The 14,774-nt window shown below is 36.6% G+C and overlaps 1 protein-coding gene across 1 annotated transcript in view; it reads left to right on the forward strand.

Moving 5' to 3' along the window:
- DNAH6 (dynein axonemal heavy chain 6) overlaps positions 1-14,774 on the forward strand; it is a 236,789-nt gene that overhangs the window by 55,193 nt on the left and 166,822 nt on the right. Inside the window, exons 19-23 of the mRNA XM_039852518.1 lie at positions 4,139-4,351; positions 5,025-5,117; positions 6,511-6,630; positions 11,180-11,360; positions 13,482-13,578. Of these exons, the coding sequence (XP_039708452.1) occupies positions 4,139-4,351; positions 5,025-5,117; positions 6,511-6,630; positions 11,180-11,360; positions 13,482-13,578 (704 nt within the window). The remainder of the gene's footprint in view (positions 1-4,138; positions 4,352-5,024; positions 5,118-6,510; positions 6,631-11,179; positions 11,361-13,481; positions 13,579-14,774) is intronic.

Genomic DNA, 14,774 nt, shown 5'->3' on the forward strand with positions numbered 1-14,774 from the left:
GGGAAATATAAATCAAAGCCACAATAAGATACCACTTTACATCCCCTAGGATAACTGTGATCAGAAAGACAGATTATGTAAGTGTTGGCGAAGATCAGGATAATTGGAACCCTCATATGTTTGAGATTAAAAAGTGGTACAGGCTCTTTGAAAAACAGTTTGGCAGCTTCTCAAATGTTAAACATAAAGTTATCATATTACCAAGTCATTCCACTTGTAGGTATATGACTAAGAGAATTGAAAACATGTTCACATGAAAACTTTTATATGAATGTACCTAGCAGCATTATTCATAATAACCCAAAGTAGCAAAGTACCAAGTGTCTATCAACTAATGAATAAATAAACAAAATGTGATATATCTATACAATGGAATATCATTCAGCAATAAGAATGAATAAAGTACTGACATAGGCTATGGTATAGATGAACCTTGAAAACATTATACTAAGTTAAAGAAGCCAGTCACAAAAAGACTACATAGCATATGATGTCATTGATATGATACGTCTAAGATGGAGAAATTCATAGAGAGAGAAAGTAGGTTAGTGGTTACCAGGTACTGTGAAGAAGGAAAAACAAGTAGTGACAGTGAATGGGTATGGGATTTCCTTTGAGGATAATGAAAATTAGATAGTGATGATAGTTGTACAACTCTGTGAATTAGATTTTTTTTACTTTTTGAAAAATATTTTATATTTTTTAAATGCACCAAATGATATAATATGAATTTTTAAAAAACAAAATAATAATTATTTTATCATTTATTATATTGATTGTACTGTTTACTATTTCTGCTCAGCTTAATTAAATATAATGAATTTTACTTTTTGAAAAATAGAAATAATCACACAAAATACACAAACATACGAAACAGAAACATTCCCATAATTATCCACACAAACACAGCAGGATAATTGAATGCTTGATATTTTTAGAGTCTTTGGGATCCTTTGGTTGATCTCTTTGGTTAATTAGGAGCAGAAATCCACCCAAGCTTGCTCAAATAAAAGGAAAGTTTACAAAAATCTCATAGAAATCCCAAAGGCCAAAAAACTAAGCCTTAGAAAATCAAGAATTGGATTAAATCTAGGTAGGATATTTCTTAAAAAGATTTCTCCATGAAGCAAAAGTTCATTAATATTTATTGCTGAGTAGTATTCCATTATTTACATTACCAGCTTGTTAACTCATTCTCCTGTTGAAAGACATTTTGATTGTGTCTAGTCTTATCGTGATTATTAATAAGCTGCTATAACTTCCTTGTACGGCTTTTTCGTGAACATGAATTTTTAATTCCCTTGGGTAAATAACTAGGAGTGGGTTTGCTAGGTGGTATGGTAAGTGCATGTTTATAAGAAGCTGCCAAACTATTTTCAAAAGATTATAATGTTTTCACTTATATCCAGAACCTAAGGAATAAAAGAACAAACTAATCAAAAACAGACTCACAAATATATAGAGGACAATTTGGTGATGGACAGAGAGGGCTGTTGGGGGACTGGGAGAATGTGGTGAAGGGTTAAAAAAGTATAAATTAGTAGTTGATAGATGGTCACGGGGATGGGTAGCATAGCATAGTGAATGCAGTTAACATTAATGTATTGGCTAGGTAGAAAGCCAGAGGAGAGAAAGAACAATTAGGGGGATCGTTTTATAAACTATATAAGTGTCTAACCAATGTATTGTATGCTTGAAACTAATAAAATATATATATATATTTTTTAAATGGCTGTAATGTTTTGCCTTCCCACAGGAAATGTATGAGAATTCTAGTTGCCCCTCATACTCACTAGCACTTGTTTTCATTAGGCAGTTTTTTCATTTCGTTTGGTTTGGTTTTAATTTTAGCCATTTTAATAAATGTGTAGTAGTAGCTCATGATGTTCATAATCTGCATTTTCTAATGACTAACGATGTTGAGCATTTTGTACTATATCTATTTGCCATCCATATATCTTCTTTGCTGACTTATTTTGCTTAGCATGGTAATCTCAAAATCCATCTATCTCATTGCAAATGGCAGTATTTCATTTTTTCTTATGGCTGTGTAATATTCCATTGTATATATATACCACATCTTCTTTATCACATCATCTATCAAAAGACACTTCTGCTGTTTACATGTCTTGGCCACTGTGAATAATGTTGCAGTGATCATCAGGGTGCATATATTTTGATGGATAAATGTTTTCAAATTTGGGGGAGGAATTGGGATACCTAGTGGAGGGATTACTGAGTCATATGGTAATTCTAGCCTTAATTTTTGAGGAACCTCCATTCTGTTTTCCATAGTGGCTGTACCAATTTACATTCCCATCAGCAGTGTATGAGGGTACCTTTTTCCCCACAACTTCTCCAACACTCATTATTACTTGTCTTGTTGATAATAGCCATTATAACAGGTGTGAGGTGGTATCTCATTGTGGTTTTGATGTGCATTTCCCTAATAGCTAGTAAAGTTGAGCATCTTCTCATATGTCTATTGGCCATTTGTATGTCTTCTTGGGAGAACTGTCTGTTCAGGTTCTCTGCTCATTTTTTAATTGAATCGTTTGTTTTTATTGTTGAGTTATGTGAGTTCTTTGTATATTTTGAATATTAGCCCCTTATTAGAGCCATTGTTTTCAAATATCTTCTCCCATTTGGTTGGTTGCCTCTTTGTTTTGGTGATGGTTTCTTTTGCTGTGCAGAAGCTTTGCAGTTTGATATAGTCCCATTCATTTATTTTTGCTTTTATTTCCCTTGCCTTGAGGTCAAATTCATAAAATCCTCTTTAAAACCAAGGTCCATGAGTTTAGTACCTATGTTTTCTTCTGTGCAATTTATTTCTAACATTTCTGTTTGATTTTTAATTATAGTTTTCATCTTTCTATTGACATTTCCCATCTGATCTTGTGTGTTACCTACCTTTTCCATTGAAGTCATAATATATTAATCACGGTTATTTTAAATTCCCTCTCTTTTAATTCCAACACATGTGTCATATCTGAGTCTGATTTTTTTTTCTTGGATGTGTTTGTCTTGCCTTTTCATAACTTCTTAAATTTTGTTGAAAGCCAGATATTTTATGCAATGCAGCAAATAATGCCTTTCCTTCTACTTGGCTTTTTTTTTTTCTAGTTAACAATTGGGGTAAATTTGAGGTTTGTCATTTCTATAGCTACCCTCAGCATACCATAGCCTTCAAGTTGTTCTTATGTTTAGGATTTGATCTGATTTGCCAAAGTTTATTTTTGCAGTTTCTGTTTTCCCCTGACCTTGTGTCCTTCCTTTGTGTTGTGCCCAGAGAGAATCTGTCTCTTGAAGCTTTCATTCTGTATTCCATTGTTTTTTTCACTCAGTACTTGTTAGCCTGGTAGAAATGAGGAGGGGCATTCCCTCATGTTCTGACTAAACCTCTCTATCTTAACAAGGCACTATGTCCTTTGTTCTCAGAATTCTGACCTTCACAGGTGTCCCCTCCAACTGTAATAATGAGCCTAGAATGTCCCTCTCCCTTGGGTAGAGTGTTTTTTTCCTCTGTTCTGTTTCTCCAGTTATATACAGATACCTACAATGTGTTATCACCAATGCCTTAGTAAGAATTTTTGTTGCTCCCTTCTCTGACATTAAGTCTTTTGTTCCAGAAGGAAGCTAGGAGAGATAGGTTGGTTAGAGTTACAATAGTGGCTGCTGTTTCCCTCCTCTGCCAACACCATAGGTGTAGACTTTTTTAGGAGTTGCCTCAGTCTTCTCTATTAATACCTCTATATTTGTAGCCCCCAGGTACTTCGCACTCTCATGCTACCCTACACTCAATCTTTAGCAATTTATTTGTAAAATTTAGCTACATCTTATTAGTCGCTTAACTGGCAACCCAAGGCATCTGTCCTAAATAATCAAATTCTCAGGTCCTGTTTCTTGCTATGGAGAAAATCAGGTACCAGTCTCTACCCAAATTTTGAGTTAGTTGGTTGCCCTGCAACTTAGGTTTGTGATGAGTTCAATACAATTCATTAATTTGCCATTTGTTCAGATTTTTTTGTTGTTGTTGTAAAAGTATAAATGGTTTCTTTCCAGATCTCTTCATTCTCGAATTAAAAATTGTGATTTTAAGATAAAAAGCATGGTGTCTCTGAGAGTGTTTATTTTCCAGCTTCCAGTTATCATTGACTTGAGGAACCCGACGTTGAAGGCTAGACATTGGACAGCTATTGAACAAACAGTTGATGCTACCTTAGTGGACCTTGAAATTCCATTAACCTTGGAGAGGCTCTCCGAGTTGCATGTTTTTGACTTCGGCCAAGAAATCCAGGACATTTCTGGACAGGCTTCTGGAGAAGCTGCCTTAGAAACAATTCTTAAAAAGGTAAATCTGAAAAATATATATTCCTAAGACAATGACTATAAAGGTATTCACATCACCAACTTTTGGTTTATCTAATAGATTTTTCAACATTGCAGCTTTTAACCCCTCGTTATTACTCACCCTTCCATTATTTCCTTGTGTTCATTATTATTACTATTGTTATTCCCTCTATAAATAAAATATCTTCTTTCTACTTAGCTTATAGCCCAACATGAACTTGATGACAACAGTTTGAAATTTGCCTGCTATATAAAGAACCACATACCAAGGAAGATTTTTTTATACCAAAATACATTATCTTTCAAACTACCAGAGAAGACTGTGTGAAATACTTCAAAAGACATTTAGAGTTCTCTACTTAGAACACTTACCTTCTTCCCCTAACATTCACGCATCTTACCAAGCACCTGTGTAAAAGAGATTTTTCCTTTTAATTAAAGCATAAAACAATAGGAAATACAAGTTAAAGTATTATAAGTTATTCATATGTATTAATGTTAGTCAATGAAATTAAGCAAATCAGTGTCATCTGAGAAAAGAATTTTAAGAATTTTTTAAGGCAGTAAGAGAACAGGATTATTATGGAGTTTTCATTTATTTTATTCCATATGCATTTATTGAGTATCTAAACACAAATGAACTTAGATGTCCTAAGATCTGAATTATTTCTAAGGTGGAAGATTCTTGGAAAACAACCGAATTTGTCGTTCTCCCTCACCGCGACACCAAAGATGTGTTTATCCTGGGCGGCACAGATGACATACAGGTGGGTAACTGGATTATTGAAAATTTATGGTAAAAGTTCTGGCCAGATCTAGTCCTAAATCTCTTATGGGAGATTATGATGAAGAAATGAAATATGAGAGTTAATAAATATGAAAAATCTAATCAGGAAGGCAAAATAATGTGAATAATTGACATGAATGCTTATACATAAAATATTTAGCAAAGCAATAAAAATGGCACATATATGTAAGAGTTATAATCCTGTAGTTGATGACTTTTGAAGAATTTAGGAAAGCAAAGATATGATTTATGGCTGAAGTAATCAGAGTATTCTTCCTTGACCAGCTAAGACATGCTGGACCTTAAAAAGTAAATGGGGTTTGATAGACATACACGAGAATGAAGGGCATTTCAAACTTTTTAAAATAAGAAATATAAATGAGCATTTCAGGTTTATAGCACACTAAGAAACTAAATCCGCTTGAATTCTTTGAGATTAGGTGTAGATAGCCATGCTCTATGAATAGCAAAAGAAGATAAATCTAACCCATATGTTTGGAATGTTCTTAATAACTTAAAATTTAAAGTCACATTATTTTTGCAAAGGGATCATGGTCTTATGGCACAATTTAAAAAAGGAAAGCCCTGGCCTGTTAAGGTGTACCCAGGCCAGAATTGGAGATGAAAAGGCTTCGCCAGGTAAAGGTTATAAGAGCAAGACAAGATGTCATTCTGGGCAGTGGATGGGAGAACAGATCCAAGATGATAGTCAGTCAGTGTAAGGCTAAGTGACACTAGGTGATGGGGCTTATGCTCTCGAGTAGTTTATCATTTAAATAGAGCATTTGAAATTCATTAGATTAACAGACACATTTTTAATGCATATGTTCTCTGAAGGTTTCTGCAGTGTAAGGGGGAGGCATAGGGGTAGGAGGTAGAGGGAAAACTTTATAATCATTCAGATCTTGTTATGAATGAGTTCAGTTTATCTCTTCCTCAAGATGATTGAGGGAAAGTGCTGTTCCATTGGATAGAAAAGACAGCTAATTTTGTAAGTCCTGAGTGCTTTGAGAAAACAAAGACTTGGGTGAGCAAATGGTGTAAAGAAGGTACCAGATACTCAAAAGTAGGGGGAGAGAGAGGAGAAGAGTGTTGAACCAAACAAAAACTTGCGCCATTGATAATTATAGAAACAGCCAATATTTTACCATCAGAAATTCATTGGTGACATTTGAGAAAACATGAGAGTGGTTTGTAAGCTACAGTAAAGGGGAGGAATCAGGAGGGGAAGTGGACAGGGAGGAAACAGTAGATGGGGCTAAGCTATTCATTCAAGAAGTTGGATTGTAAATGGACTCTTGGGATTAAATATCTGTATCTTTGAGAGTACAAATAAATGATGTTGCATATATTTTATTCTCCATTCTTTAAAGGTCCTTCTTGATGACAGCACCATCAACATTGCAACCATTGCCTCATCACGTTATGTTGGTCCGCTGAAATCTCGAGTAGATGACTGGCAGAAACAACTTGCTTTATTTAATCAAACACTGGTGAGTGAGGATGATTTCATTCAGGGACTCAGAGAACTGTAGAGCCACCAGACCTTAGAAATTATTTGTTCAGTCATTTAAATATTACATGGTTTAGATATAAGATTCAATTAATGATATTTTGTTATGTTCAGTATTTTTCAGTAAGAAAAATACAAGCATATTGAGTTCTTTTTTACATGATTATACTATCACCCTTGTATTAGTCATTATTGCTCTGAAACAAAATGCCACAAACTTAGTGGCATAAAACAATATACATTTATTACTCTTTAGTTTCTGTGGGACAGGAGTTCAGGTGTGGCTTAACTGGGTCCCCTACTTAAAGTCCCACAAGGGTTCATCAAGACGTGGGCCGGGGCTGGATTCTCATCAGAGGTTCAAGCAAGAAAGGATACACTTCCAAGCTCACTTTCAAGGTTGTTGGCAGAAATTATTTCCTTGAAACTCTGGGAATAAGGGCTTCAATTTTTTGCTGGCTGTCATCTGGAGGCCACCCTCAGCTCCTACATGTTGCCTACAGTTTTTTTTCCATGTGGACTTTCCCCAGCATAATGACTTGCTTCATCGGTCTAGCAAGAAAAAGAAAGTCTCTTGGCAAGACAAATATACACATAATTGTATATGTCCTATTACCTTTGCCATGGCTGGAAGCAAGCAACCGACACTCAAGAGGAGAGAATCACAGGGTGTGAACACCAGATCTTGGGGCCACTTTATGAGATGCACAGCAATCTCACATTTACTGTAAAAACACTCATTGTTGCTCGAAGTCTCGTTGATACCTTTCCTTGTGGTACACACTTCCTTTTTATTTAGCTTTCTGTACTGATGGCTGAGCCCTGTGAAGGGAGGGACTACAAATCAAAGTAAAAAAACATGTTTTCATAGAGGATCTTTAAAAGAATCCATTGCTGAATAGTCGGGACTCTCCAGAGAATGAACCGTATAGAAAGTGTGAGTTCTGAGATAAACCCGGAGAGTGGTTGTGACATTATGGCTTATGCGTAACCCCCAAATCTAGAGTGAGAAGTGAGATACTCTTTCATGAGTGTTGGGATCTACACATGAAGTAGCAGCAGGCACAGAGAAAGGTGAGGTCTGCAGACTAGTTTTGACACTGCATTTCTGGTTTCTTTGATGAACAGTGATTGTTTCTAAGAGAAGTAATGAATGAAGTCTTTCTTCCCAATCTTCTGTATTTGCCACATGTTCTGTCACAGGCAGGTTTTACTTTTTTGATTGAAAAAGATGAATTATATTTTTTAAAAGGAAGAGAGGGAAGAATATACACATAATTGGAAAAAAAATTTTTTGATAACCCTTTCTATATTTGGAAATAGCGACTAACCTAACCATTTCCAAACCCTTCAGATTTCTTTAAGTAAGCATCTTGCCAGCCACTCCAATGCCCTAAACGTCTATTCTGGGCATTTTTTTAAATTTATGTATGTATGTATGTATGTATTTGTTGGTCTGTTTTTGGTGCCGGTCAACGAAATTCAGTAAGTTTCAAGTATACAATGTAACAATAAGGCATATATATATTGCATTGTGTGTTCCCCTCCCATAGTTAGATTTCTTTCTGTCACCACATATCTGACCCTTCTTACCCCATTTACCTCCCCCCCTCCTACCTTCCTCCTACCCTCTGATAACTACTAGTCTATTGTCCATGTCCTCGAGTCTCTGTCCTGTTCATTTGTTGCTTTTAGGTTTATATCCCACATATAAGTGGTTTTCAACTTTTTCTGTCTGACTTATTTCGCTTAGCATGATTATCTCAAGGTCCATCCATGTTGTTGCAAATAGAATATTCTGGGCATTTTAATCCTCTTTTCTCTGGGTCTGCTCTGGTTATGACACAGTAGATTCATTATAACTCTACTCAGTAGAAATGGGTTGAAATTAGACTGAGGCGAGTCTTGGACCCTTTAAGGAGATTTCATTTCAAAGGATCTGTGAGAAGCCCCCAAAAAGAAAATATACAATGAGATGTGATGTAATTATTTTTTTCCAGCTTTATTGAAATAAAATAGACAGTTAGTTGCTCATATTTACATTGTACAATTTGATGAGTTTTTTCAATTATATTTGGCATAAATAATATATTAGTTTCAGTTGTACAGCATAGTAATTAAAGATCTATATAACTCACAGAGTGATCACCCCACTAAATCTAGTACCTCTCTTCCCCACTTACATATTTATTACAACATTGGTGACTAGTTTCCTTATGCTACACTTTATATCTCCATGACTATTTTGTAACTATCCATTTGTACTTCTTAATCCCTTTGCCCTTTTTCACTGTCCCCCCAACCCCCTTCCTATATAGTAACTCAAAACATTCTCTAGATCTGTAAGTTTGTCTCCACTTTTGTTGTTGTTGTTGTTGTTGTTTATTTTGTTCTTTAGATTCCATATGTATGTGAAATCATATGGTATTTGTATTTCTCTATCTGACTTACTTCATTCAGCACAATATCCTCTAGGTCTATTAAGGTAATATCTTTTTCCATCCCCTTCCCTTTAGTCTTTAACTCTGAAGTGAGTCTCTTATAGACAGCATATGTAGGAGCCACCCTATCTTTTAGTTGGAGCACTCAATTCATTTCCATTTGAGGTACTCGTTGATAGATACGTAATTATTACCGATCTTTATTCATGTGTTAGATACATGTTTTTTCTTCTTAAAGAAGTCCCTCCAACATTTCCTGTAATACCGGCTTGGTGATGATAAATTTCTTTAGCTTATTTTTGTCTGGAAAACTCTTTATCTGTCCTTCCACTCTAAATGATTGCTTTGCTGGATAAAGTATTTTTGGTGGTAGGTCCTGGGTTTTCATCACTTTGAATATTTCCTACCAATCCCTTCCATCCAGCAAAGTTTCTTTTGAGAAGCCAGCTGCCAGTCTTATGAGTACTCCCTTGTAGGTAATTAACTGCTTTTCTCTTGCTGCTTTTTTTAAGATTCTCTCTTTGTACATAGCCTTTGGCATTTTAATTCTGATGTTTTGGTGTTGGCCTCTTTGGGTTCATTTTTTGGGAGACTCTCTGTGCTTCCTGGGGTTGTGTCTATTTCCTTTACCAGGTTAGGGAAGTTTCCCATCATTATTTCTTCAAATAGTTTTCAACTTCTTGTTCTCCCTCAGGTACTCCTATGACACAGATATTTTTGCATTTAATTTTGTCCCATAGGCTCCTTAAATTATTACGATATTTTTGGCTTCTTTTTTCTTGCCATTCTGATTGAGTGTCCTTGGCTTCCCCATCTTCCTTGTCAGTGGTTCAATCCTCTTCTTCATCCACTCTGTTGATTCCCTCTAATATACTACTCTTCATCTCAGCTAATACATTCTTCATTTCTGGCTGATTCCTTTTTATAATTTCCATTTCCATTTTTATGTTTTTTAACTCTTTGGATAAAGTTCTGACTGAGTTCATCTACACTTCCCATAAGTTCATTGAGCATCTTTATAACCAGTGTTTCAAACTCTGCACCTGTTAGATTGCTTGACTTTGTTTTTCCTGGATCTCTGTTCTGTTCACTCATATGGTTTCTGCTTCTTTGTCTTCCCATTTTGGCTGCCTTTCTGTATCTGTTTCTATGTACTAAGCAAAGCTCCTAAGTCTCCCGGTCTTATTAACATGGCTTTGTGTATTAGGCATCCAGTAGCACAGTCCTAAGAGAGGTTCAGCTGCAGGCCAAGTTTAACCCCAGCCTGTGTCCCTCCAGGGCCACCTGTTAAGATTCAGCAAGCAATCCACAGATGCTGTGCTTATAGTTGCCTCAGAAGAGCACCCCAGAAACCGAGGCCAGCTGCCACCAGTGTGGGTCTTGGAGCTGCTCAGCAAGAGACACAGGACTCTCTGTGGCTTGGGTGGGGCCACGAGTTGGGGGAGGCAGAGTTTTAGGGAATCCTCTGGGTGGAGGATTTTCTGTTACCCAGTTCGATGATGTCTCAGTTATTGTGGCGCTGCGTCCACACACGGGGAGCAGGGAGGGCTCAACAGAGGAATAATGGATACCGCTAGCATTTCTGCCCGGTAGAAAGCCTCACCTCTGGCTCTCGCTCCAACAGCTCAGTGTCCCCCAGTAAGTCCTTGGTGCCCCCTGAGCAGCCTACCCTTAGCTGGTGCACAAAGTGAATAGGTCTGTCACCACGAAAGTCTGTTCTCAGACACAGCCACTTTAAAAGAAACGTCCTCAGCTGCTGGCTGCCATTGCTATAGCCTCTGTCCCATTCAGCCACTTGGGACCAGGCAGCCTTGTATCTTTGCCCTCTACTACCTCCTCTTGTTGCAGGATGATTTCTTATTTTTCTCCCTAGTTGTAAGGCTTGTTCATCTAGACCCCAGGCCACTCTGCTTACTGTTTGCTCCGTGTTTCTATCACACCTTTGATGTGGTCGCAAGAGGGATGAACAAAGCTTCTATTATTTATGACATTTTCCCAGTCGACCTCCGTTATGTAATCATTTTTTATGTAACTGAATGTTTTCAATTTAGATTTAAAATTTTGATAATGTCTATGTTTTCCTCCTAGGAAGAATGGTTAAACTGCCAGAGAAACTGGCTCTACCTAGAAAGTATTTTTAGTGCTCCAGATATTCAGAGGCAATTGCCTGCAGAGGCTAAGATGTTCCTTCAGGTGGATAAGTCATGGAAAGAGATCATGAGGAAGGTGAACCGGCTGCCTAACGCTCTTCGAGCGGCCACTCAACCAGGTATAAAACAAAAATTTAAAAACAAAAAGACTTAATATATAAAATGTTTATCACCTATAAGGGTCTAATAATAGTGGCACCCTTAATCCTTGACTCTAGTCAGCACTGATGACCAGGAATGTTTGTAGTACATTTGACACTGTTGCAATATGAATTGAGCATTGTTATTAATATTACTTTGTTAATTTTTCTTATTCTTATTCTTTTCTCTCAGCTTAGTTCACAGTTTGGGGACAGAAGAGTCTGCTTTTTGCCATCTGTATAATTGGGGCATGCTGCCACAGTGCCAGTCATGCTTCCGTTTCACAATTTTGACTATAAGACATACAGTTACATTCCAGTGATCCATTCTGCTAAAGCTCTCACAGACTTAAAGCCATAAAAATTTCCTTATTTTTTAATTAATTCATTAAAATCAGTTAAAATATTACCACTAACTGTAATTCTAATCTCAAAGTTGAAATGTGTTTTAATAAATTCTGTTTCTAGGGATTTAGAATCAAAGTATTTCCAGGGGCACATATATGGTTATTAAACGTTTATGCTTTGCATCAAAGCCTTAGCAAGCTTTCTTGTTGTTTTGCAAATGGCAGCACATAACCTATTCTAGCAAATACTTCCAGACAGCTTCCCTGCCAAGCAGAGGCAACCCATTGGGCTGAACTCTTTGCCCAAAGACTCTTACATAAAACAGAAACAGAAAGAGAAAAAACTATATGGTATGATAGAACTGAAAACTTTAGAACTTTAAGGTTTCTAGAAGCTGCCCACATACCTTGGCTCCTGGTCCTCCTCCAGCTAGCAACTGCATCACTCCAACCTCTGCTTTTGTCACCACAGCTCCTTCTCTGCCTCTGATACTCCTGGTTGTCCTCTTATAGAGACCCCTGTGATTACACTGGGTCTCCCCATCTCCTGATCCTTAATCACATATGCCAAGTTCCTTTCTCCATATAAACTGATATATTCTCAGGTTCTGAGGATTAGGACATGGACACCTCTGAGAAACCTTTGTTCTACCTACCATATCCACTTAATGTGTGTATTCAAACCTTTTGTTGCAAAATATCAATGTATTGATTACAGAGTGCTGCCCCAGTGTCTTCTAAACTTATTAAATAATATAACTTTCAAAATTAAAAAAATCTGATTCCCAAATTCATCTAGTCCTAGGATTCTAAATAAAGAATTTTGGACCTGTCTATATCATTTCAGATGATGATAAAGTTATAAAGAAAAATTAAGCAGGGTAAAGGGGCTGGAGAGTAACTGTGTGTGTGTTTGTGTGTGTGTGTGTGTGTGCATGTTTGTGATAGAAGTCCTTTTTAATAAAGTAGCTTTTGAGCAGAAAGCTTTAGGAACAAGCTAATGAGATGCGTATGTACATCTAAGGAAGTATTCTGAAAAGCAATGAGAAGAACAAAAGCAAAGACCTTGAGGTAAGAGTGCACTTAGCACACACAGTTGTTGGCAAGAAAGCCAGAGTGGATTGGAGTCATGTACACAAGGTGAAGGCCAGAGTGATGAGCTTGGGTGGGGGCTGGGGATTGGATTGAGTCATTGATCACATCCTTTGGAACCATGGAAAAAACTGGATTTGATTCTTGAATGGGTAGATAAGCCAAGCACTGTGATAGGCACCAAAACTTCAAAGTTAAGGGAGACGTGAATCTTGCTCTTTAAGGTACTACAGTTTAGTGATAAAGAAGTAGGATCCATTGCCACAATTTCAGCATTTAAAGATGGCAAAGGAAACGGAAGACATGATAAGAAAGTGACAGAGAATATATAGTGCTCAGAGAGTTGCTTTGTTTGGAGTGTCAAGAAGACAACTATCTGTCTTTGATTTATTCATTCTCAGCACCCTGAAAGTGATGGATGCCACTTAAAAATGTTTCATATTAAATAATTGTTCAACTATGGTAAATATTAAAATTAATATTATTATTAAAAGTAATACCTAACATTCTTAGGCAATCTCACAAATTTTAATTTATTAGACTGTTGTTATCAAATAAAAACAAAGCTTTAAAAATGTCATATCATATTTTATTTCCACTTAAAGTTATATTCTCTATTTATTTTAACATGATTTTACCAATACCTTTTTTTAATGAACAGGACTTCTGGAGACTTTTCAAAACAATAATGCATTACTTGACCAAATTCAGAAGTGTCTAGAGGCATATTTAGAATCAAAAAGAGTTATCTTTCCAAGGTAAGTTTATATAGCAACCTACAACATTTTTAGTAGTTAGACTATCCATTAATTTAAAAGGATATACTTAAAGTAAACCATAACCTCAAAACATTAAAGGAATCAGAAAGAGAAATAAGAACAATATGTGCTCATGGCAGTCCAGCTAATATCTTGATTAGGGAGTATAAATCTCAAGGGACAATACAATATTTTGTCAAGGTTTAAGTGGGTATGTACCCAAGGTGCTGGAAGGATTCTTGATCGCAGCACTTCTTCAGCGTTGCGTATGTATGTGTGTGCCCACATGTGTCCACGTGCATGAAAACAAAAAGAACTATGTTGCCTGAGCAGTTTTCTTTAAGTGAATTGGTGACCTAAGAATGTCACTGTAGAAGTTGTCTAAGAGATCATTTCACAAATTCCTATGAATTCTAAAAACACACCAAGAATTATGCTCAGTGCTGAAGATACAGAGAAGAAAAGGCTGGATTCCTGCTCTAATGGAGCTCATGGTTAGCAGGTGGACAGTCATGCCAATAAACCATTATGATGCAATTATGACCAGAGTATGACTATGTGATGGTAGCAAAAGCCCCCAACTTCAGCCACTGGGGCACATTGAACCATGAACCATGGACACGAGCAACATGGTTCATCTCCCACAGATTTTTCCTGTTAACTGTTAAGGAAGTGGGAGTTAAGTTCTGTCCTAGGATAAGTGCTGAAGCACCCAGGGTTACTTGTTTATCTGGGTTACTTGGTTGAGAGAGATTGTTGTTGGGTACCAGGACAGAGTATGTGTGTGCTCAGGAAATGCAAGATCCAGAGGATTTGGTTGAATTTTAACAGATGTCATTGGGCTTTAAAGAATCTTATACAAATTTTACACAGATCTTACTAAAATGTCACTCAGGCAACATGATAAAAGATGGAAGAGTTTGAGGTTTGTAATGTGCCTTTTGTTGATTTCACTCTTAAATCAGTGGTTCCCAACCTGTATCCCCCAAGGCCAAAGAAAACTAATACGCTACTTTTGATATTTAAATAAACATGGGCATAAATTTACCTGTGAAAATATTGAACACCAAAAAGCATCAGCTTTTTTCCCTTTTGTTTAGAATTACATCAATTAGGTCTGCAATGTTTATTATGTTAGGAAGCTCTGTGAGTTACTGATTTTACTCTACAAGCCTTATGGAAATTCTCTATGAGCC

This window comes from Pteropus medius, unplaced genomic scaffold (genome assembly GCF_902729225.1).
Source record: "Pteropus medius unplaced genomic scaffold, Ma_sr-lr_union100, whole genome shotgun sequence".
In the NCBI taxonomy this organism is placed as follows: Eukaryota; Metazoa; Chordata; class Mammalia; order Chiroptera; family Pteropodidae; genus Pteropus; species Pteropus medius.